Below are 26,227 nucleotides of genomic sequence, written 5' to 3' on the forward strand. Positions count from 1 at the left end.
TTTTAAGCATATGGTAATGACAAAAGTCTATTGAAATTAACACATTTTCAATTTCCCTTTCTGAATCTGGTAGATTAACAAGTTGCTTCCAAGAGAAATAAAAATGGGTATAATTAATTATTTGATGTCTTGGTATAGGCTTCTTTTGTGATTACCCTGTGATAATGATAAGTGAATGACTCTAGCAACTGAGTAGCTAAAAATGACATAACAGTTTTATTTGAAAATAAAACTATTTATAAAATGCTAGGAATAATATCTTTTTGTAACTATTTAAACTCATGATGAAAAACTTTAGATGTCAACTTAAAAATGCATGAGGGGTTTCACAGTTTAAAAAAATTATTTTGGAGCTGTAAGAACAAAAATTTTTGAAGATTACTATTTTAGGCCCTAAGACCCACCTGCAGCCAAGTGAAAAGGAGGTTTCTTTATAATTTGGCCTTTTGGGTCAGAAGATGATGCCCTCTTTCTTCTCCTTCTTTCTCTTTCCTTCCTCTTTTCCTTTCCTCTCCTTCCCCTCTTTCTTCTTCCTGTCTTTCTCCTCCTCCCCCTTCTTCTTCCTCCCCCTCTTCCTCCCTCCTCCTTCTTCTTCCTCCCCCTCCTCCTCGCCCCTCCTCCTTCTTCATCATCAACATCAAGCAATTCTCATTTATTGAGGTCTTACTATGTGCCAGGCACTGAACTAAGCAGTCTGCATGCCTTAGCTCTTTTAATCCTCACAGCACCCATGAGGTAGAAATTATTATCCCTGTTTTATATTCAAAAGTACTAACACCCCCAGAGGTTAACTCACTTGCCCGAGATCATATAGATAAGTGATAGAGCCACATTTGAGCACAGGTTGGTCTGACTCCAGAGCCTAAGCTCTTAATTACTTCTACTTTGTTGCACAATAGTGTCATGGGAATAGAGAGCATGTATTGGCTAGCCTTTCCTTCTACATGTGTATTTTCTCTGGGGACTAGCTGAATGGACAGAATTCAAGGGTGAGATCCTGGGTCCCAGGCAGCTCTTACATCCTTTTCACCAAAGATATGACTAGTTATCTAAATGGGGAAAAAAGGGGCACCTGGGTGGCTCAGTAAGTTAAGCATCTGCCTTCAGTTCAGGTCATGATCCCAGGGTCCTGGGCTCGAGCCCCGCATTAGGCTCCTTGCCCAGCGGGGAGTCTGCTTCTCCCTCTGCACCCCCTCCCCCGGCTCGTGCTTACTTTCTCTCTCTCTTTCAAATAAAATATTTAAAAAAATAAAGGGGGGAAAAATGAATTCCTAGAATAAGGGGAGTATCTAAAGGTGCTCAGATGTCCCTCCTCTCCTGAAAATTCTGCCTTTCTTACTCCTTTCTGATTGTCCTCAATTAAAAACAAACCAACTTTTGGGGCACCTGGGTGGCTCAATCGTTAAGCGTCTGCCTTCAGCTCAGGTCACGATCCCAGGATCCTGGGATCGAGCCCCACATCGGGCTCCCTGCTCCGCGGGAAGCTGCTTCTCCCTCTCCCACTTCCCCTGTTTGTGTTCCCTCTCTCTGTCAAATAAATAAATAAAATCTTAAAAAATCTCTCTGTCTGTGTCTCTCTCTGTCAAATAAATAAATAAAATCTTAAAAAAAAAATAAAAACAAACCAACTTTAAAGAAGATAGGAATTTGAATCCTGGGTCTTAATTTCATTTTTCAGTTTGTTTTCAACTCTGCTAACTGAAAGTAGGTTTTAACAGGAAACAGGTTAGAAAGAACATTAGGTCACTGGACAGTGGAGGGTAGGTCTGAGAGAAAGGAGAAAGAAGGATGCAGTAAAGGGGAGATAAGAGAGAAAGTAAAAATTCTTACTTCACAATCTTAAATAGGGTCAAATTTACATTTACATTTATAAATTTAAAGAAGTTTAAATACAATATAAGTCATACATATGATGGATATGTTGTTTTTGTCTACCAATAGCCCCTCTGAGAAAATCACCTCTCCAAATCCGTGGCTCCTAGGAGGGCTGTCAGTCACGGTGCCTTGTTCCCACCCCCCCATCAACATGAGACCAAGATGGACCAATAAGAGTACTACATCTTCATGGATATAATGATTGGTCCAGGGTAGGCATCAGAGCCAAGCAAGGATAATCAGAATCTTTAATGAGATCTGATATATGGAAGTCATAAGTCTTAAAGACGTAGGCCATCTTTTCTACTGTGAGAATGCCCACTAAGGAATGATACCAATATATCATTGGGTAAGCAAAGAATGGGAATGAGAACTGAATCCACCATGCCTTTTTGATAGTTAGCTAGTATCACTTGCAACAAAATAGACAAAACGGCATATTTTCAGAGAATTTCAAAATGTTGATGACTATACATTTTATACTACAGCTGAATTAAAGCAAGTTAAAAATAAAATAATGCCAAATTCTTACTTTCATTTCAAGCTTTACTTCAACTGATTTAAAAATATAATGGTCAATGAATATCAAGAGTGACAAAATGCTCAGCTCCTTTGACTTAGTAATCATTCTCCTAGCAATATGTTTCAAGAATAAGGGCTAAGCTTACCAACATATTTATAGGAGTATTATTTTTATTAATGAAAAATTGTGAACTCACCTATCATTTGAGAAACAACTAACTAAAATTATGGCATGTTAATACAGCATTATATTTTGAAACTCCAGCACTGATAATATGACTTTGTAAAATAAAAAAGTAATCAAATAGAAATAAAAAGAATTTACAAAAACACCTTTAAGTGAAAAAAGTCATTTCTAAAATAGTGGATGTAGTGTTATGCACAAACAATGAATCATGGAACACTATATCTAAAACTAATGATGTAATGTATGGGGATTAACATAACAATAAAAAAAATTAAAAAAAAATAAAATAGTGGATGTATACTATTATTACAACCTTATAAAACTATACATATTCATGGATTCATTATAAATATGCATACATACATAATGAAAATTGGAACATAAAAGATAATGATAGTTGCTAACAGTGAGATTATAAAAATCAGACTAAAATTTCTTATAAAGTTAAAAAATAAGTTTTTAATAAAAAAATCATAGCTGATATGTTTTTTTTCTATGATATTTCTATAAAATAGCAATCTAAAAATGGTTTCTGTTAATAATAAGTCAAAATGAAACCATGTACCCCAATGGAGGCTTCTAAAGGAATTTTGAAAAAACTGGAGAACCAATACATAACTGGTGGGGAGCAAAGATCATGTCTCACATGAATCTGAGACAAAGTACTAAACTATGCAGAACACTCTCTTCCTTCTTTAAGTTTATTTATTTTCATTAATTCCTTGGCATCCTCACAAATGTGGGTGGTTTTTAGGGAGTGCCTCAAACTTTTCCCTTCCTGAAGCGTTACTCTATAAGCTGTACTTTGGGGTAAGAGTGAATAGAAGATTGTTGTGTTAACCAAGGAATGGCTTTCATAGACACAAAATAAAAAGGCTACAAGCATATAATAACTATAGGAGATTCCAGTTACATGTAAAATAAGAAATAACAAATTAAAATATTGAGTTTGGCAAGGGAGTTATCAGAAAAATGCCTGTGGTCTGGTCAATCATTAAATGACAGAATGAAGTGTATAAGAGATAAGAATTAGGTATAATGCTGAAATTCCTATGGTTGTTTTCTCTGTTTTTCTGGGTAGATAACAAACAAGTTTATAGTTAATCAGGGATGCTGCTTTTAGCTACCTCAGATTCTCAGCAGATGTATGAAGAGTCATGTCCCCGCATCACTTCTGAACTTTGTCTCTGTGACAATTCTGTAGTCTTTTTGCTAATCTCATGGTATAGCTCCTTACTGACCCAGATATCTATCCTGTAGTTCTACCAGACACTCTACTGTCTATAATCAGACACATGAAAGAGCATATGGATAGTTACACAAAAATCCTACAGAATCAGAAGCTAGAAGTGCTATTAAATAGGAACAAATAGGAAGTGCCATATAATTAATGGACTTTTTTATCAACGGCTCTATCAATTATTAACTGGGTGACTTTGGGCAAATTACTTAGCTTCTCTACAGCTCTTCTCCCTTCTCTGTAAAATGAGTTTTATCATTTACTTGATAATATTTATTGTTGTTATGCAATAGGAATTGTGCTGGGCAACAGTGATAAAAAATGGTTACAGCAGAATATCTAGCCTCAGGGAGCTCACAGTCAAGGGAAAGAACACACTTATCAAGAGATAATTGTCACATGGTAAATGTGATAGATTTCACATGGAAGCACAAAAAAAGCATCTAAGAATGGGGCAAGTTTGAAAATGGGGGCTCAGCGTTTATCTTGAGGGGATTCAAAGAGATCACTGTACAAAAGCACCTGGCACACTCCACATTTGTAATAAACACTCTACCAAAGGTAAGTTGCCTTATTCCATTCTTAAGTGATTTTAGTTACAAAGTCTTGCAACAGAACTGAGCATTTTGCACTGGGCAACATCAAAGTTGTGAAACATAAATCCCATCAGGGAGATAAAATCCTGCATTCTTTAAGAATGAGTGTTACATAGACTATACTCAAGAAGCTGTCCTATACTCTGTAAAGCCTGGAATTTAACAAATTTTCTTAAAGCTAGCTTGCTGTTTCAAAGACTCCACCTAGTTGACAAACCACAGGGAGTCATGAAGAGAAATGCACAAAGAAACTAAGAAGGGTAAAAAATATGAATTCAGCCAAGATTTTTCTCAAGAACTATGGCCTTTCCCCTGACCACCTTTTTTTTTTTTAAGATTTATTTTAGAGAGAAAGTGTGCGTGTGAGCCGGGGGAGGGGCAGAGGGAGACAAGCAGACTCCCTGATGACCCTGAAATCAGGACCTGAGCTGAAATCAAGAGTCAGATGCTAAACTGACTGAGCCACCCAAGCACCCCACCCCTGACCACTTTTATAACCATTTAAAAACTGTTATACATGTTTTTGGAACTACTTCTCAAGATAAGAAGTACAAAATCTTTGGAGTGTGAAAATGCATAGAATGAATGAATGAATGAGTGAATGAAATGGGTTTCTAGTGTATAGTGTTTGAAATACTTGACTTAGCTGCCATACCCTCTTTCCCTTAGTCAGTCAAACCAATCAATTATTCTGCTGATCCTAGATCTGGCCTCAGAATCTTAACACAATTAACTAGGAAGCCACTACCAACAGAATGAAATTGCCATACTTATTGGAAGTGAAATGGGAGAGATGGTAGAGTGTGAAGAAAGGGATTGAGGTCATCCTTAAGAGTGGCACAGTGAAAAAGAGGCATTAATAAGAGGGAGGTAGGCATGCATGCCTGGTAGTGTGGGGTCCATCTTCTCAGCTCCCTAGTGGCTGAACTGAAAGAGTCTCAGTTGGGCCTGGGGAAAGGCAGTGGACGGGGTTTTAATGAACTCATAATCTAGGGGAAATGGGAGGAAAAGTTGGAAAAGGCGGAGGAAAGGAAAAAATCATGTCAAATTACTGTTTGCCTTTTGCAAATTGCCCCCAGCCCACTTTGATATGACAGATCACATATGTTCCCTTCCTTTCCTCTTCCGCTTTTGGCTGAGGCATGAACTGGCTGGGGTGCAGAAGGGCCTGGGGCACCCCCTTACCTATTGTGTCTTATAGACATTTGTGTGCTTCTTATTTTTTCCTACTAAGTTGCAAACTCCTCGAAGACGAGTACATCTTACTATTCTTCGAGTCCTCTGCAATAGTGACTAGCACAATTATTATTATGTAAATGGTGGACATTAAGTATCTTTGCAGTTGAGCTAAGAATCCACGTGCCTCTCTGCATATAATGGTCTCTGATTCAAACCATACCGTGTCCTAGAAAACTTTCCCATCCTTTCAGGGTGCTGTCTCCCATTTGGCACCATAATTAGGGAGTTCATCTCAGTAGCAGCACCCCTTTCAGCCATACTTGCTCTACAAACAAGAGCAACCACAGAGCTTTACAAGCATGTGGGTGCTCCTCTCACTAATGTGTTTCTCAATACCTTAGTGAAGTGGGTGCCTTCTGGGTCTTCTCATGGAACGTCGGAGGGGGTGGGTGGGTGTGAAGGTAACACAGGATAGAGTTTAACATTCCTATCTTCCCTAGGTCCTTGGATTCCTTTATCTACATCATGCCAGGAAAGCTCTGGTATCTCAGCTGTATTAAATGTAGGTCATGGTTGAGTCCAACTTTCAGTCAGTCAATCAATAAATTGTGAGAGCCACCTTCAGTTTTATGAACTAGCACATTAACTCTGGGATCTCTAGTAAGTACACTCATATTGAATAATTTGTCCCAATCTCGTGTTATATTTCACCCTTCTCAGTCTAACACTCTTAGAATATACTGCCATGCATGTTCCCAATTTCTGCTGATACAGGTTACCAAAGGCTTGCCATTATTTTGGTGTGTAAGCTATTTCTTCCTGGGTCATGGTGTGTACCTGTTCCCATGAAACATGCTGAGATTTAACCCTAGCTGTAAGTCTAGAGGATACAATAGGCAATAGGGGATGGTTATGGTGGGCCTTGAGGAGAATAAACATCCTCTTTTAGGAATTTGCCCCAGATGAGATTATCATAGAGTTTTTAAGCAATGAGGCTAGTCTCCTGAGGGCAGGCTACTTTCACTAACTGAGGAGCCTAGAATGACTTGTAGTTTCAAGACTGTCAGTTTCATCTGGGTCTAAGCAGATGTCCCCGTTCCAACGGCAGGGTCCCGTTCTTTCCCATTCGATACACTAACTTTAAAGTGAAAAATCTGATGTGAATTCAATTATTGCTATAATTTAGCAACTCTTAAAATTTTGTGCTTGATTTTCATCAGTATCATCCCTGTGTCTGCAAGAACTAAAAGATTCTTCTATAGCTATCATGGAAGCATTCTGGTCTTCTACTGTGACTGGAACTGGGAGTTCAAAGATGAGCTTGTCATTTTCTTTTGATAAGTGCTAAAGTGCACTCAGAAGAATCATACCACTGTCCTGATGGTCATCTTAACTGCCATAATGATCAAGTGCATCAACACTTGAGCAATCCCTTGCTATAGTCGGCATGTCATCACAATCAACCACAAGGGATAGTTTAATTGTAATGCCCTTATCTCTTTTCCCACTGGGAGGAGCTCAGCCAAAGGGCATGACCAAAGCAATTCTTAAATTCTTTGTATGTTTATCTCCTGGGACCACTACTGATGCCAATTCTGTATATCAGGGTCCAATCAAGAGAGAAATCAAACAATATTTTGAACATGGAGGTTAAATATAAAGAATTATTCCTTGTAACAGGGAATTGGAATGATAAAAAGTTGGTTAGGAGGAGCAAACAGAATTCTAAAGAATATAGGAAGACCAGATATAGGGATCGTCTAACTGCTTAGGCCTGAGATTGACCCTTGTTAAAGAAGTCCAGCGACTATGGCTCATTTGAGTTCAGAGGGGTTTGCTGAAGGTGCAAGGCTGCCTAAGGGGTGTGAGGGGCAGTTGTTTCTGGAGGGTGTTGTATTGGTGGTCTCCATTGTGAGGCTGCTTGTGAAGCTGTTCATGAGGGTTGCCTGCAAAGTTGTCGGAGAGGGCTTGTGGGGATTGCTACACAGAGCAGGCCTCTGGGCACTGCGGGAACCCGGAGCTGCAGAAGTCAGGTGTGCTGCGAGAGCCTACCTAAAGGAGCATATGACACTACACAGGTAGATAGCTCTTCTTCCTCCAGTGTCCCTCCAGTGCCCCCTACTGACAAAGCTTAGTTTCCTGACAGCTAGAGAAGGAGAACTATTTAGGGTTTATCTCTATTATCACAAAGCAGGCAGTGAAGAGTATTTTTGGATTTTTGAGGCAAAAACTTGATAATTGGTTCAATAACCCATTTCCTTTAACTGGAAAAACCTTACAATGAGGACTGGATTTTATTGGGGGCTCTGAAAGGCACTATAAATGGCCCCTTCGAGGAGCTGATAAAAACCATGGACTCTTCCTCTGGATAAATGCACACGTGTACATAAGTGCACAGTTCTATAGACGATTCAAGGTATATCTCCGAACCCAGATTAAGAGATTAGGCCACGGGTAAGGCCTAATGACTATTCTCCAGTTCAATTTAGTGATTATTCTTAACTTTGTTTGAATGTAGAATAGCAAATGTAATATCCCCAAATTCAACTATGTTTGCTTTTAGTAACAAAGATACACATTTATAAACATTTGAGAAATAGAGCCGATAGTGTTAAGGATGGTTCTAATTTGGGAGTGAGGAAATTGGTCAAAGATCTCTGGGGAGAGAGAGAATGTCAGAGGAAAGGCAAGCAGTTGTGAAACAACAAGACTATGATTGGGATTTGGACTTGGATGGCTGTATATAGAACGAATGGGGTGTCTATTATGACCTGTTATGCTTTGGTAAGGTACATTACAGTAGCTGGCTTCTAATATGAGACTGACGGTCCTTACCTCCTGGTATTCATGCTTGTATGTACTCTCCTCCCACGCTGACTCAGGGCTGGTTTCGGTGACTAAGAGAGCACCATGGAGGTGAAAAGGTGTGATGTCCGAGATGAAAGGCATTCCTGCTTCTGCTTTTGTCTCTTGGACCTCTCATTCTGGGGGAATCCTGCTGCCATGTTGTGAGGACACTCAAGCAGTGACGTGAAGAGACCTACATGGGTAGGAAGTGAGATTTCACACTAAGAACCAGTCCAGCTTGTCAGCCTTACAAGTGAACCACTTTGGAAGAAGGACCTCCAGTCAGTCCCAATAATGCCTTCAGATAACTGAATGCCAGCTGAAATCTTGGCTACAATTTCATGAGAGACTCAAACTAAAACCACTAGCTAACCTGTTCCCAAAATTCTGACCCACAGTTTTGGGTGTATATTGTTTTGCAGCAATAGACAATCCATACATTTAGGTCAAAATTCTCTAAAGGGTGAAAAGTATAAGGGATTTGCCCCTCCCTGCTTCTCTGGTCACCGAAGGAAGTCAGTGAGATGTTATTTGGCTACAATTTTCTCCAAGGACTGTCATAAGTAAGTCACTAGATTGAATTATAAGACTTCAGTCTTAGCCAAATGGTCACTCTAAGTATTGACTAAATATACAGTTTCTGAAAAGCAGAAATCCAACTGCTAAACCAGCTTATGAAGATTTCTACTAATACACAAATTAATAGAAATACAGATGTGTCCTTATGAAGACTGTTCTAGGGAAATCATGTGTCTAAATGCTTATTGCAGTCACCCTAATTGATGAGGGGTATACAAACTACTGTGTCCAAAGTGAGTCAGTATTCTGGGTGATCTGGAAACTATTCTTGAGGATGATTGAAGGATCTGGGATTTTTTAGTCTGGAGAAATCATAGAGAGCATTTATTCATTTGAAGGGCTGGCACGTGATATAAGAGTAAACATATTTTAGATTCATCAAGAGGAGAAAAGTTGCCTAATGACAAATAATAGGAAGGCAGATTTTAATTCACTTATAATAACCATGGCTGTTTCACAACAGGTCATGCTGTAGTGAAAACAACAGTGTTCCTTCTCCTTGGAATGGTTCAAGCCAAAGTTGGCTGACTACCCTTCAGAGATATGGTGATTCTGGCAGTAGTTGGAAAACTGATCTAGATAACTTCTAAGATGTTCCTGAAAGCCTTCTCCTCCTGAATGTGTCTTGGTATACATGAATATATTTAAATAGGAAAGTTCAGTGTAGTGGGAAGAGTCTGCATTATAGAGGAATCAGAACTAGCTGTGTGACTTTGGGCAAGACATTTAGCATTTCTGCACTTCACTGTCCTCACTACCTCTCAGGGCTGTTCTGAGAACTCATTAGATGACACATCCCTCAAATCACCCATTTGGCATTTAATGCATGTGTGGTTTTCTTCCTTCCATTTCCACAATATGGTTTATAATCAAACATCTGGGACCCATTAAGATTTTGAAAGTGTAGTGTTGAAATGAGCTAATTTTCCTAGGCTTTAAGTGTAGGATTTCATTGTTTTTAAACAATGAACTTGATTAAGATTTGATTAGATACTTTGTGGCACAGTGTTTAAAAAAAAAAGACAAGTTTGGTGTAAGTAGAAATAGAAGGAATCAGAAACCAGATGGCCAACATCATCTTTGAAATTTGCAAATGCAAGATCATCACTTGACTAAAGTCTTTCCTCTCAAGATTATTAAAAAAAAAAAAACAACAAAATATCAAAACACCACAAACTGTATTATTCAACATCATAAAGTATTTTACCTTCCTGGAAGATATTCCAAATTTCAGTTAAGAAAAGTTCAGTAACAAGCACTTTATTTTCTTTAGATTTTTAGAAGAAACTGGAATCTCACAGAACGAATCAATATATGCTTTTCTAGCTATCCTCCTTCCCACCCCAAAGATGAAAAGAATTGGAAAAAGTCCCACAAATACTGGAAATCAACTCATATGATTTACAAATAATTTTCTTTTAGATTTGCTTTACTTTGTTAACAAAGCTACCTCATGGGCAGAAGTCACCCTGAACTACCGAATTAGCTACTAAGATTATGTGTACTGAATAGTTAATATTGTTCAAGTAGATTTAGTCTTAACCACCACAAATCCTTTATTATCTATTAGCATCACACCCTTAAGTATTCTCATTGGAGGCTGCCTTTAAGCAATAATGGTAACTGAAATATGCAATTGTTCTTTCACATTTCCATTTATCTGTAACATGTACAATGATCTAAATAGGCAGCTCAATGCTCATAGAAGCCTTTAAGTAACTGCAATGTTGCTTCTCCTCAATACTAACAATTTTTTCTACCCCAAATTCCAAGGTAAACACTATCCATATTTTGGGGACCACCCTTTCATACGATGTTCTATACACACATACTTAACAAAAATGGGATCACATTCTAGTATCATTTATTATGGCCAAATTCAACAGCATCAAAAGCATTTCTAGGGGTGCCTGGGTGGCTCAGTCGGTTTAGCGCCTGCCTTCGGCTTGGGTCATGATCCCAGGGTCCTGGGATGGAGCCCCGCGTTGGGCTCCCTGCTCCGCGGGAAGCCTGCTTCTCCCTCTCCCACTCCCCCTGCTTGTGTTCCCTCTCTTGCTGTGTCTCTCTCTGTCAAATAAATAAATTAAATCTTTAAAAAAAAAAAAGCATTTCTAGGCACTTAAATCAGGTGGCTGCGAAATTAAAAAAAATCATTTTTGTCTATATCATCCTTATAACCATATATTTCAGTCTCTTGAATGTTCATTACATTTTTAAATGTTTTTGTCCATACTAGTGAACCTCTGCTTTAAATAGTGAAATGCACATTCTGCCTTAATATTAGTAATTATTAATGTATATCTCACTAAAAATGTACATTTCACAGTACCAAGGGAGATGACCACATTACTCAGTCTGAGTCATGAGCATAAGTGACAAGAGTTGTAGGGTTAGGTGGTGATGGTTGTGGAAACTTCCTGGCTCAAACAGGAAATGGACAAAAAAGAAGTCTTAGGGCAGACAGCTTAGGACTTACATGGTCGCACAATGATGCCATAAAGGATCTAGCCTCTTTCAATTGTTCTGCTCTGCCAGCCTTGGAATGCAGGCCTCTGTTCTGTTTGTTGCTTCATGACTGAACTATGGCTGCTGCACCTCTGGCATATTCCTCAAGCAAGAACAACAGGTGTAGGACAGGATGAGCTCTGGCCTGCAGAACATGTGCATGTCCTTCCCTGAAAGGGCCAGTAGCAACTTCAACTTTTGTCTTATTGGCTGGAACTGGGTCAAATGGGCTACCCCTAGATGTACAGGAGTCTGAAAAAGTATTTTCAGCTAGAATTAAGTTAAAGTTCCATTAGGATGACTAAATACTAGGTAGAAAGAGACCAGGGTCTGCTACAGAAAACCCGAGTCATAGCAAGCTGTCCTCAGTACAAGACAAAAAAATAAAGGGGGCCTCACTCTTATTTCTGAAGAGCATTTAGAGGGTATGGCTCAGATATAGATGTCCTACCACAAAGAAGGAGGTGAAAGAAGTCAGGGTGTAAGGGATCCTGCTGCATTACCTATAGAGAGGAAGAACTTCCCTTGGTCACCAACTCAATGGTAGCTAACCTTCACTAACCCTTCTGAAGGCGAGAGGGAAAAAGACTAGCTCTCTATATTACCTGCTTGCCTTCTCCCGTAAGTGGAAGCCCGTGAAAATGCACGTCTAATTTGCTGTACTGACCCCCAAACCCGTGCAGAAAATGGAGAATAAGTCAGTTTTGGGCAGTGAACATAACCTTTGTGTTCTACGCCTAAGCCGTAAAACAGAAAAATAACACTACCATCCCTCTTCATCTCCCACTGAACTAAACACACAGTAGGGGCTCAGTAAGCACTTGCCGACTTCTGTGAAGACGAAGAGGAAAGAGATGGAAATTAACATTTGAGAGACTGTCATATGCCTGAACTGTACCAGATGGCTTACATAGGTGGCTCATTTGCTCATCAACACGCAGTTAGCCATTACCGTTTGGAGAACTAAACTGAGGCTCAGAAAGGATAGCCAGGGTGACACGGAAAGTAGAGGCAGACCTCAGGTCTCACTGAAAGCCTTTGCTCCTTACGCAGTGTAGCCCATGGTCTCTCCGCCAAAGCTCCTGGTACCGTGCTTTGCAGACACTCGACACAAGACATTTGGAGCGGAAGTTTGATTCAGCATCTGGAAGGACACTAACTTTTGCAGAGAAACTCTTAGGATGAAGGAACACTTCTCAAATCTTCAGGGTGTGGTCAAAACAGGATGTGCTAGCGCCAGCTCAGCTAGTGGTGAGGCCTGAGCGCGGCTGGGGGACGGGACCGAGCGAGCGGTCAGGCCAGGTGGGCTCCAGCACAGCCCAGCGGCTTCGCGGCGACCCGGAACTCAGCCGGCGGTCCCCTGGGCGGTCGGGGCGCGGCGGTCGGCTCCTGCTGGACCGCCTGAGCCCGGCGCCGGGGCGGGCCGCGCGTGACGCACTTCCGTCCTGCGCCTTCCGGCTTAAAGGGGACCCAGACCTCCCTCATAACAACAACAAAACGAGCGCGCTCGCGCCGGGAGCCTGGGCTTCTAGTCCCCGCCCTCCTGCCACCTGCCGCCGCCTCTGCCGCGCCCTGTCCTGCGCCGCGCTGCCGTGTCCTGCCCGAGGGGTCAGGCGGAGAGCGGGCCGCGCCCTTTGGCCAACTTCTCCGGCGGCCACCGCGCCGCCTCGCGAGACCCGGGGCCGGGCCGTGGCCGCCGCCGAGCAGCAGGAAGGGAGCGGCCGCCGCGGAGGACGCCCGGCAGGACTGTGCGGCCGGCGGCCCTACCCGGGCGCGGAGGGCGGCGGTGGCGGGCTCCGCGGCCCTCTTTCAGGTACCCCTGCCCCGGCGGGTCGCCCTGAACGGCTCGGCCCCTTCTCTGGCCCGCTTGGCAGGGCCGTCGCGTAGGGGCCTTGTTGCGTTTCAGCTTGGGGGTCGCGGCGGGGGCGGGGCGGTGACTCCCTCCCTTATCATTGCTTTCTCTCTTTTCCTCCCGGCCTCTCTCCGCAGTCCAGAGCCCGGCGGAGTCCGGACCTGGCGGGGAAAGCTGCACCCACGGCCGGGTCCCCGGACCCCGCCGCCGCCACTGTCCATCATCCTTGGTACCGGCAATGGCCCTTGTATCGCCCGATGCACTTGTGACTGACTTGGACACGGAATATTAAGAACCTACTTGCTGCCGTCCCTGTACCAGTCGCGCCGGCAGTTACCACCTCGGCTCATTTGGGGCTGCTCCTCTTGACTCTGTTCAACTCGGGGGCACCATGGACCAAAATGGGATGGAGATTCCTGTGACCCTCATCATTAAAGCACCGAATCAGAAATACAGTGACCAGACTATTAGCTGCTTCTTGAACTGGACCGTGGGGAAACTAAAAACACATCTATCTAACGTGTACCCTAGCAAACCAGTAAGTGTCTAAAAGCTGGGCGCAGCTGCTCTGGTCAGCAACTTTTCGTGCCATGCACTCCCGTCTCTCTGTTCATCCCCTCCCCTCTTGAATCAAATAGGTCTCTTGCTAGACTGCGAAGTATTTTGAGTTCCGAGGTGTGTGTGTGTCTCTTGAGGGTCTCAACCATCATTAATATCTTCCTCATGAGGTTCAGTTAATTAGTAAGAGTACTGTCTACAAAAATATCAAGGGACATAAGAATTGATAGGCATAAAAAAGGACCATTTTCATTGGACTTAAGTCATCGGCTTAATATGGGAGAGACAGATGGATCCTTAAAAAAAAAAAAAGATAAACCCTGCAACCTATATTAAAGCTTTTATTGCTTTAGTTAGGCATTGAGACTTCTAGAAGAACTACAGAAATAGGGCAGTTATTGCAAAAACAGGAGGTTTAGAAAAACAACTCTTAGTTGGCCTTATTTGTTTGTCAGTACTTTTGATACAAATATTTTTAGTAGAGGAACTAAAAACCCTGAGGTATTTAAGTACTTGGAACAAACTAGATGGAACCCTCATTTTTTTTAGATCTTTGGTTTGAAAGTTAAGATTTACACAAGGGGTAACAAATTTGTTTTAAAGTTTTCTCCTTTACGGAAGATTTCCTATTGCATATGATTCATTTTACATATTTTCAAGGTGGAAAATAGCTTTTTGGAATAATCAATTGAAAGTCATAGACTTACATAGTACTATTTATAACATAACCTGAATACCATTCCTAAGTATGTAAGTATATACTTGAGCATATATGTAAGTGTGTGTGTGTCTCTCTCTCTCTCTCTATAATGTGTGTTTATACATTTACATTTAGATATATGCTCAAGTATGTGCTTATGTGAGATCTTTATATTGTATGATTAAACTAAAAGGGACTTGGTTTGCAGTATGTTAGACCAAGAGTTACCACTTCTCTAAAACTTTTTCTTTTTCAAAAAGTATCTAAGAGAAGAGTGTTGTGAAACCCATTTGCCTTACCTGCACCCAGAAGAAGCCAGTTTTTGGCAGGAGTTCTGCCCTCCTAGTACTAATCTCTAGTACCCATATGGATCAGTTGGCTGCTGGAGGACAGATCAGTTGCAAACTTTGCTGCACTGTGTCTCCCTAACCCACCTGCTGCTTGTACACACACTTCCAGGTTTAACTGTGGCAAACCTGACTTTTCTCTTCTCTTCCAGCAAGTCATTTCCAAGTGAATTGTATTTTTTTTTTAAGATTTTATTTATTTATTTGACAGAGAGAGTGTGTGCACAAGCAGGGGGTGCTGCAGAGGGAGAGGGAGAAGCAGATTCCCCACTGAGCAGGGAGCCCAATGAGGGGCTCGATCCCAGGACCCTGGGATCATGACCCGAGCTGAAGGCAGATACTTAACCCACTGAGCCACCCAGGCGCCCCTCCAAGTGAATTGTAATATTGAAGTTCATTTCTAGTTAATGAGAGTGTGTGGAACTGGGGGTGAGGACCATGTGTTTGTTGTCTTAGAACTTCACTGAAAACTTCCTGTGGTTATTAGATTTGACAGGCTTACATTCTAACTTACTTATCACATGAGAACTGATTTAAAGTGTTTTAGTTGTTGAACACACCGACTGTTTCATGATACCCCATAGGTAGTCTTCAGTATAGGAATTGGAGTACTAAAAGTTAGATGGTTATTTAGAACAGAGAACATTTTGTAATATAGGCAATATTATATTAATATATTATGAGGGAAGTTTGGGTTCTTATGAGCACCCACAAAGACTGCTTAACACTAATTCTGTGTTTAGGTGTCTTAAGTGCTATTTGGTGTTTAACAGAGATTATTTCTTATGCCTGATTCTTGGCACATCTGCCTGGTGGAGGTGGATGATTTGGAAGCAGAGTACGGTTCCAGTGCCTTGTAGAAGCAAGTGTTCCCCAGTAAGGAGTAGAAAAGTGATGGCTCTGGTCGATACTGCTCTAACTGGGTCTGATGGGCCAAGGGCGGGTGGAGGGCCTTGGTCCCTGTGGGCAGTGGCTTCTAGGAAAGTAAATAGGAGCTGCTGGAGGGAAATAATGGAGATTTGAAGTTGTCCTTTTAGGATCTCTAAAATAGGTCACATGTCTACTGCTGTTAACAGAATTCTGGCTAAACTCTGCAAGAGTGTGTATAGTCTTAAGATTTTAGCTTTATGGTCAGGTACTGATTTGACTTAATACAGATAATCTCCACATGAATATTTTAAATTCAATTTTCCATCTGTCAATAAACCCACAGCAAATATACCCTTTCCCACCAAAGCATATTTTCTTGGGCTTCATTTATTTATTTAATTAGGATTTTATTGACCTGGCATTTGGGTGTCTATATGTTATGCATGAAGGTGATGATGATTCCTTGGCTCTTCTGAAGCTCAGGTCTAGTGGGGCATACAGATATGTAAGTAAAAAGCTGTAATATTATGTGACTGGTGTTACACAAGAGGGGTGTACTGAATGCTGTACGAGCATAGGGAGGGAATGGTCATCTCAGAAGGGAAGGTAAAGGAATATGTAGCTGTTTTAAGAAAAGGTTCACAGTGACAATGACATTTTTCTTTCTTTCTTTCTTTTTTTTTTTTTAAAGATTTTGTTATTTGAGAGAGAGAGAATGAGAGAGAGCAGGAGAGGGGGAGGGTCAGAGGGAGAAGCAGACTTCCTGCTGAGCACGATGCGGGACTCCTGATGATGACCTGAGCCGAAGGTGCTTAACCAACTGAGCCACCCAGGCGCCTCTGGGGACATTTTTCTTAAAGAGTTGATAACAGTTTTAAGCAGACAAGATGATAGCTGTTTTTTTTTTTTTAAACCTATTATTTCAGAGGTAATGTTGCTTTGATGATTCTCAATGTAATATAGTACTTTTAAAAAGATTACAGATCCATAATGGGCTACGGAGGGGAAGGTGTCTTCCAGTTAGGAAATAGGGCAGTTGCCATATTTATGCAAAACTTTACAGTGCCATCACTAAAAACCTCAGATGTGGAATTGAACTCTTTTGGAGTTTTGTTTAACTTTGAATGGTATTGATAATTGGTTTAGGACTTGGTGTAGGAACTGGAAAGTGCATCAGTTCATGTTGATAGTGTATATAGATAATTGTGAATTATGTTCTGATATGCCATTTGTCATCACTTCATGACTTTACATTTTCAGATCCTGAAATTGGCCTGTAGTGTGAAATAATTATTCTGTAATTTGGGTAATAGCCCTGGAGGCGTGAAGATACCTCTCAAGAAGGCCACTTTTACTTGAGTAGTTTCAGACTTTGATCTAGTTTAGGTTTATTTGCTAGAGATGTAAATATCAAAATAGTTGAACTTTTTTTTTTTTTTTAAAGATTTTATTTATTTATTTGACAGAGACAGCAAGAGAAGGAACACAGGCAGGGGGAGTGGGAGAGGGAGAAGCAGGCTTCCCCCGGAGCAGGGAGCCCGATGCGGGGCTCGATCCCAGGACCCCGAGATCATGACCTGAGCCAAAGGCAGATGCTTAACGACTGAGCCACCCAGGCACCTCTCAAAATAGTTGAACATAATGTTATTCAGTAGAATGGACTATCCTAGAGAAAACTTAAAAAGTAAGGATCTCTAAGTCTGATTAGGCGTCTTTCTCATTATTGCTTCTTTCTTACTCTCTGTTCTCATACACAAACAATAACTAAGATGGACCTGACTCACCCTGAATTCAGTTTTGAGGATAAACCTTTCTGGGGCTTGCCTTGGCTCCTCATTTTACAGTCTTGAGGTCAAAATGCCTGTTGAACATGTCCCTCGGCTGTGGGTGGATTTCCTTTGTCTGGGTGCTTTCTATTGTTAAACTAAAGCAGTCAATATCATTACTTAACGTCTTCTAGCTCTCCTGCTCAGCTAGGAGGTTTGTTCTGCTTTTTCAAATTGCTCTGCGATTCCGTTAGAATTAAAGAAATAAAAATAGAGCCAGTTGTATAGGTTCTGTTCTGAGAATATAACATTCCATAACCAAATTGCCTACAGTTCAGATGGAAGTCTTAATTTCATTAGCAGTGGAAGTAGCTTGAATAATATAATTTGAGGTTTATATCTGCCTCATTTTTGTAATTCCCTATTACCTTACTCAGGCAGGTCATTTTTAAAACTTACTTAACTATCTCAGAACTGTTGACTTCAAGGGGCTTATAATCCATATATATAAATAATTTTTGTTTTATAAGACTTGTCTTTACAATTTTAGTGCATATGTTTAAGAGGGTTTCATGTCACGTAGCAATATAGTTCATATTTTTAAAACTCTTCGAACAAAGGATATTATTAAATTGAATGTGAAGATTGATGAAAAGTTAAGTTTTGAATGAGTGCTGACTAAATTTGTTTTATTTTTAATTTTAATTTTTTTATTTTTTAAAAAAGATTTTATTTATTTCTCAGAGAGCGGGAGAGGGAGAGAGGGAATACACAAGCAGGGTGAGCTAGGGAAAAGCAGGATCCCTGCTGAGCAAGGAGCCTGATGCGGTACTCGATCCCAGGACCCCAGGACCCTGGGATCATGACCTGAGCTGAAGGCAAACGCTTAACCAGCTGAGCCACCCAGGCGTCCCTAAATTTGATTTAACTCCTTTGTAGCTTTTCCTAATGTATTCTTTTGGAAAATAACAGTACTATGTTTTGTTTAATCATGTATCAGTTTTTAAAATAGGATTTATCTAGAACTTTTAGTTTAAGTTTCTCACCTCTGCATTACAAATCGTGATTTCATGGTCTCAGATGCTGTTATTTAACTGTCATAGTTGGTGCTCAAATTTTAAACTTCCATTTACTCTAAGTGGTTGCCATGTATATTAGGCATTCTACTAAGTACTTTATATGTTTTATCACATTTATTCCTCATAGACACCTTATGATGTAAGTTTTATTTATTAGCTCTATTTTATAGATAGGAAACTGAGGCTTGGTGATAAAACTCCTTAAGTAGTAGAATTGGAATTTGAACCCAGGTTGGTCGGACTTTCAAGCCTCGGTGCTTAAACCATTAATTCACATTGTATATGATGGTTATATGTAATAAGATGAAGAAAGGCATTTAGGGACCTGGCCATCTTAGCTATATGCTTGCAAACTGAAAAGAAGTGAACTATAAAAAGAGGTGTATGTGTTTAGGTGGTTTGTCATTTAAAGGCTGTAGATGAATGGATAACATAGCTTTAATAGTGTTCTAATGCATGTCATGTTAGTGTGTGCTATTTCTGTTTATTTTGATATATTTTAGGGAAGATATGGGAACCTAGTATCTTAAGACCTCAAAGCACATTGCTTTGCTTGCTTTATCGTTTTACATTCTTGCTTGTTTTTATGAACCATAGCAGTCACGTATTTTGGCATTCTCTGTTGTATGTGTACCTGATTGCAAATGGCCTGTGAGTGGAAACAGCTAAGCTGGGGATGTCGCTTTGGAGTTCTAGAGAAAATTATTTTTTAAGCTCCTGTTTGCTGCTTTTGTTTACTGTTGTTGCAAGGAGATAAGGGGTAGAGGCAGTTTGGGTAAACCATGCTTCCATTTACAGTGCTTCTGAATTCTTTGGGGTTTGAAATTGGGTGAATTTAGTGGGAGTGGGAGGAAGATATGTTGCAGTACAAATTCATAGAATTCATTTCCTACAGAAACGATATGTTGTGCACCTTCTGGGAACCACCTCTTTAAAGCTATTTGGCACTTGTGACTGAGCTATATATAAGTACTGAAATACTAATAATTACCACTTTCAAAGGACTTGGGTTCTAGTTCTTTGAACTAACATGTAAGTTGAAGATTTTTTACTAAGCTATTTGATTGTGTTGATGTCAGATATACTAAGAACATGATTTTTTTAAGCCATCCATAATGAGAGATTGTATTTAGTTCCTCATATACAAAATTTAATCTTTTGATACCAGCGAGGTGACTTTCTAGAAATATGAAACTGTTGTTGGCTTTGTAAACTCATCTATCAGACTCTTGTGAATATTTTAAATGCACTAGGGATGCATAGTATTTTGTCTGTTTTTGATATCTGATTAAATAGTAAAAAGTCAGATACTTTAGATAGTATATGTAAACCTTTTAGGAAGAAAAAAATCTCCCCACTTTATGATTTATTTTTGCATGTTATACTAGCCGATGAGCTTTCCTCACCTTGGTTTTTAGCAATGTCTGTTAAGTGAGTGGCAGAATTTTTGGGGCCAGCTAGTTAAGCAGGTATTTATTTGGAGTGGCCTAGTTTTGTCTCTCGGAGTACCATCCTTGGAGTACCATTGGGATGTTTCTAACTTGGTAATTTAGCTGCCTCTACTCTACCATATAATACCAGGTACTGTGTATCACTAGGCTCTGTCTAGTGGTAAGCAGTGGAGGCAGTGAAAGTAGCATTATCTGATAGGATTTGCTGGCTATTCCATGTAGGGTGTGAGCAACAGGAAGAATGGTGGTGTTAACATAGATGGTCAAGTATATATGTATCTGTGTAGGCAGTATCTTAACAGTAGACTTTTAATTGACAATTTAATTAGTACTTTGTTTTAGATTTACCAATCCTGAGTCTTCTGGATTTTTATATTGAAAGGGTACCACGTGATTTTTTATTTTTTTTAATTGAGAGAGAAACGAACTTTTATTATGTTAAGCTACTGAGATTATGGAGTTTGTTATAGCAGGTAGCATTACTTAATTTAATACAGAAATGGATTTTTCAGTCAAGATAAATGATGCTGTTATTAGCAGGTCTGGATAAATAAAATTGTGTCACTTTTATTAGTGAAATTGAATTTGAATTGAGATCTCAAAATCTGTGTTTTTCCTAATACTCTAGTTTATGATACAAAATGGCTAGTTGGAAGTTCAGTCAGTTGATTACTGTGCTGTTTGTTATCATATCTAACTACTGGTTTTCCAGATATTTAAATTAATTTATTGATATTTAAAGTGAAGAGGCAATTTAGTGACATAGAAGAATTTTCAGATCTTCTCACCTAAGTTAGGCACATGAAAATTCCTTTTTCTCTGTTTTTCAGTCACAGTAAAATTAAAGAATTCCTTTCTCCTTTTAAAATTTCTGATTATTTGAAGGCATTTGAATATTTAATTTCAAGAAACAATTTTACTGAGATATAATTCACACACTGTAAAACTTGCTCTTTAACATGTACAACTCAGTGGTTCTTAGTTAATTCCCAAAGTTGTGTAGTTATTATAACTGTCTAATTTCAGAACATTTTTGTTACCTCAAAAAAGAAAACTTATACTCACTAGTAGTCATTCTCCATTCTTGGTAACTACTGATCTACTTTCTGTCTATAGATTTGCCTATTCTGGAAATTTCATATAAATGAAATCATAGTATATGTGGTCTTTTTTGTCTGGCTCCTTTCATTTAGCACAATGTTTACAAGGTTCACCCACATTATAGCATGTATCAGTTCTTCATTACTTTTTATGGGCGAGTAGTATTTATTATATGTATTTATCATGTTTTGTTTATTCATTCATCAGTTGATGGACATTGGGGTTGTTTCTACTTTTTAGCTATTATGACTAATGTTGTTATGGACATTCTTATACAAGTTATTATGTGCACATATGTTTTCAGTTTTCTTTGGTATCTAGGAGTGGAATTGGGCATATCCTGAGTCATTGGGTAACTTTTTTTTTTTAAGATTTATTTTATTTTATTTATTTATTTTTAAAGATTTTATTTATTTGACAGAGAGAGACACAGCGAGAGGGGGAACACAAGCAGGGAGAGTAGGAGAGGGAGAAGCAGGCTTCCCGCCAAGCAGGGAGCCCGATGCAGGGCTCGATCCCAGCACCCTGGGATCATGACCTGAGCCAAAGGCAGACGCTTGATGACTGAGCCACCCAGGTGCCCCAAGATTTATTTATTTTAGAGAGAGAGCATGAGCAGGGGGAAAGGCAGAGGGAGAGGGAGAGAATCTCAAGCGGACTCAGCTGAGCGTGGAGGCCCCTGCGGGGCTTGATCTCACGACCCTGAGATTGTGATCTGAGCCGAAACCGAGAGTCAGCCGCTTAACTGACCGAGCCACATAGGTGCCCCCTGTCGGGTAACTCTTTGTTTAACTCTCTGAGGAACTGCCAAACTTTTTCATAGAGGCTGTTCCATTTTGTCTTCCTACCAGCAGTGTGTGAGGGTTCCAATTTCTCCACATCCTCATCCATACTTGTTTTTGCTTCATGTACTTTGTGGGGGGTGTGCCATGTAATTTTGTTATTCTATTGTATTCTGCCTTTTTGAAAATTGATGTTCCCTTGTTGTGGAAAGATAAAAGTTTATTCAAAGTTGACCCAATTGAAATTTATTTTGTTGACTGTGGTAACATTGCAGTTATTTGAAACAAAAACAAAAACAACAAACCAACCCAAAAACCTGTTCCAGATACATACTGTTTTTACAGGTGAGAAGAAATGATGTGTGATATTTGTTTTAAAATTCTCTTTCCCCTCAAAAAGGCAATGGGGGATAGATGAAACAAGAATAGCAAAATACTGATAATGTTTGGAGTTGAGTATTTGGGAGTTCTTGAAGATGGTACCTTGGGGTTCGTTTTGTTCTCTCCACCTTGTGTATGTTTGAGAATTTTCATAGTAAAGTAAAAAAAAAATTCATAAGACTGATGTCCTTTATGCAGAATGTTATGACATAGAAGTATCTATTAAATGTTTGGACTGATGGAAAAATAATAGTTTATGATGACTGTAGTATTTATCAAAGAAACTTTTTTAGTTTCCAGCTAAATTAGTAAGTATATTATGGAAACTTTTAATTTTGTCCAAGGGTTAAATCAATTATTATCTACTTAGCTTTTAACTTATGTTATATAATTCACTATTCATTCCCCACTCAATATTTATGTGTATTGATTGAAATTTCAAGATTTGTGATATGTATTTTAAAAAAAATACGCCTCTTATGTTAATTTGGTTGTTTATATACAGGAATTTGAACTTGTGCATTTTAGGAATGGCACACTCAAAAATACTTCCAGGGAAAGCTAGATTATGCCTAACAGCTAAGTATCTTGGAAAGACAGCTGTACCTTTCCCTTCATCTTGGGTACCTAAGAAACCCTGAACCACAGATCTTACTCAGTATGACAGTTTTAGAGAGAGAGCATGGTTATTTTTAATGTAAGACCCTTTTTAGTAGCCATGCTGAATACATATATTCTGTTTGAAAATTGTTACAGTTATTGCTTAGATTTGGCATATTTAACAGTTGTTGATATAGCTAATATTTAATTGTTTTAATAGAATTCGTGGAACATCTGCTTATTTAGGAAGTCTTATGGGGACCATACATAAATACTTTGATTTTAAATACTTTAATTCTAGCAGTGTGAGCACTTAGCAGATTTATCATACGTACAAAATAGGGCAGAAGTAACCAGAATGTATTTCCTATTCTCAGTTTCATATAAAGATGGCAGCTGAATCTCTATGCACTTGAGTTGATTTTTCTTTAGTCTTGTGTTTTTGAAAAACGTATAGAGGTATTTGTGAGAATGGTAGGAATAATAAAAACTAGAATAGTTACATAAAACGGCTCTTGAATTAAAACCAGTAAATCGTTCTGTATGATGTTAGTAAAGAAGAAAATAAATCTTGTATATTCTTTTAGATTATAAATACTGAGAAAACAATTTGAAATAACTGTGGTGACCTTGAAATTTTATCCCATTGTTGACTATTACTATTAGAAGGCCAGCCATCTTCTCATTTATAGTCTTAAAGGTTTTTAATGATAGTCACACATGCATTGCATTATGGCTGAAAAGGCAAACTTCCAGTTTACCTTTTTTTCCTGTTTTTTAAAAAAATGGTAATTATCTGTATTTTATTATATCTACAGTAGATAGACTACCATTTGCTGAGTTCTTAATGTCTTAAGTAGAATTTGGAAAAAAAGGTCTTAAATTATGTCAATTTTCTGCTTATCTGTGCCTAAAGGGAGTTTTACTTTACTCATTTTTAGGCATATTATTCCCAACTTCCAATTTGTATAATTAGAAAAAGTTGAATTCTTTTCTTTGTCCCATTTCTTAGTTGACGAAGGATCAGAGATTGGTGTATTCGGGCAGACTGCTTCCCGATCATCTGCAGCTGAAAGACATTCTCAGAAAAGTAAGCTTTTCTAACCACTGTTTGTTAACAGATACATTTAGAGTGTGAGAAGAGATATGTTCTGAAGTTTTATCGATATCCAACTAGTTCAGTTTTTAGATCCTTAAGATCAACCCTTTTGGGTAGCGTAACAGGTAAACATGAATTAGAAAGTAAAGAACATAATGATAGACTCTAGTTAGTTTAGGTAATAGTTTTGTATATCCATCTGGTAGCTAAATATGAACTAGGAGTCTATGTTTCTGTTCAGTTGTCACCTTATATAAGAAAGCAGTATTGACTTAGTGGTAGTGCAGGAGTGGAGTGTTCAAGTAGTGGTGAGGGCTTTTCATTGATAATCTCTTCTCTCTTAAATCCCCTTTTGACTGAACTGCGTGATGTTTTAATACAAGTTGCTTGAGGTAGGAGTTTAATTTCAGGACAGGAAATGAAAAGGAAGTCCAATTACTTGATCAGTTGGCAAACTTTGAATGTTGGTGCTACGAGCTAAAATATATTTCAATGTAGTTTTTGACAATCAGCTTGAATGCTAGTTATTGTAATGGCAGCTCTTAGCTCATGTTCATTTGTGGAATTAAACTTGTAGAACTTTTCTGCATTTGAGATGCTGCTTTTTGTTTGTGAATGTAGCAGAATCAAATACATAGCTTTTATGTTTCTCCTTAACTCTTTGACTTAACTCTTAATGTTCTTTTGGATATCCCTAATCTCATTTAGAAGATCTGTGTCCTCTCCTGTATGTTTATGGTCACCTGTGGGAAACTTCAAAAAATCTTATACTGGTATATTTCTTTTGTTTAGATAGTTGAAATTTTAGCTTTGCCAGTGTGACTTCTTGCTGTCATTTTCATTTTAATCAGGTAGTTTCAGGTTGCCAAAGTGGTTTAACAGCCTCTCTTCCCTGACCCCCCCTCAAAAATAGTGGCATTACAGCAGATTTTTTCCCTCTCTCTTTGATAGACGACTTTTTTTTTTTTTTTTTAATGTAAGCCCTTACGCACCGCCCGATGCGGGACTTGAATTCATGACCCCGAGATCAAAAGTCACATGCTCTACCTACTGACCCAGCCAGGTGCCCTGATAGACTTGAGTTTTTGGAGCAGTTTTATGTTCACAGCACAACAGAGCAGAAGGTACAGAGATTCTTCATATACCCCATGTCTCTACATGTGCCTAGGCTACCCCACCAACAAAATTCCACATCAGAGTGGTACCACATCAGAGTGGTATATTTGTTGCAACTGACATTGTACACAGTGTACTACGTTGATGCAGCTTTATCAAAGGTCCATAGTTTACATTAGGGTTCACCCTTGGTGTGGTACAGTTTATGGGTTTTCACAAATAAATAATGACATGTATCCACCATGTCATCCACTGAAGAATAGTTTCACTAGCCTAGAAATCCTCTGTGCTCCACCTGTTCATCTTTCCCCTTGTGTTTATGCTTAAAAACGTTTCTGCTATATGCTCTTTGAAATACAGAATTTATTATTTTAATCCAAGGATGGCTAGAGTATGCATATGAATACTTTTTAAAAGGTTTTTCCTTCTATAAATGATTTCTGACCAGAAGAGTTAAAATAAAAATGCTTTAAAGGACTGTTGTGCCCCTTATATAAAACATTTTGAACAATATTTTTATATTTTGAATAGATCTTTAAAGCGTTTTTGTTAAAGTCAGTTACCCCTTTACTTTTTTTCAGGTAGATGCTGCCATTAGCTTTACCTGTTAGTTATAAAATGTTTTGCAGAAACAGTCTCCAAAGGTGAATGAAAACTATTAGTTAATTGTGATTAATATGACCTTTGAAACTAGGTTTCTAAGGATAAACATCTTATACTTGAATGCTTTTTAGTATTCTGAAGCTAAGAGGACATTAAATCAGGTGTGCTTTCTACCTACCTTGCTAGGCACAGCTTATGTCATGCTGTCTCTGGGAATGCCTTTTCCCTAGCGTTCTAACCCTATTAACTCCTTAAGCAATTGTAATTTGTGCTTCTCAGTTTTGTGCAAAGACTGTTTTATATATTCCCTAATTGTGCTCTAATGTTGTATTCTGATCTTTTAATGATATCATGAGCCTCTTTGGGCGAGGGGCTGACTCTTACCCTTTTTT

The 26,227-nt window shown here is 39.1% G+C and overlaps 1 protein-coding gene and 1 long non-coding RNA gene across 2 annotated transcripts in view; one reads left to right on the top strand and one right to left on the bottom strand.

Moving 5' to 3' along the window:
* LOC116630877 overlaps positions 1–12,970 on the bottom strand; it is a 36,975-nt gene extending 24,005 nt beyond the window's left edge. The window contains exons 1-2 of the long non-coding RNA XR_004299040.1: positions 12,548–12,970; positions 8,435–8,639 (exon numbers count right to left, since the gene is read on the bottom strand). This is a non-coding gene — a long non-coding RNA (uncharacterized LOC116630877). The remainder of the gene's footprint in view (positions 1–8,434; positions 8,640–12,547) is intronic.
* A 35-nt stretch (positions 12,971–13,005) lies between these two features.
* HERPUD2 (HERPUD family member 2) overlaps positions 13,006–26,227 on the top strand; it is a 33,226-nt gene continuing 20,004 nt past the window's right edge. Inside the window, exons 1-3 of the mRNA XM_032401788.1 lie at positions 13,006–13,343; positions 13,520–13,920; positions 24,030–24,107. Coding sequence (XP_032257679.1) covers positions 13,774–13,920; positions 24,030–24,107 — 225 coding nt within the window. The 5' untranslated portion in view covers positions 13,006–13,343; positions 13,520–13,773. The remainder of the gene's footprint in view (positions 13,344–13,519; positions 13,921–24,029; positions 24,108–26,227) is intronic.

Source organism: Phoca vitulina, unplaced genomic scaffold (genome assembly GCF_004348235.1).
Source record: "Phoca vitulina isolate PV1807 unplaced genomic scaffold, GSC_HSeal_1.0 scaffold4, whole genome shotgun sequence".
Classification (NCBI taxonomy): Eukaryota; Metazoa; Chordata; class Mammalia; order Carnivora; family Phocidae; genus Phoca; species Phoca vitulina.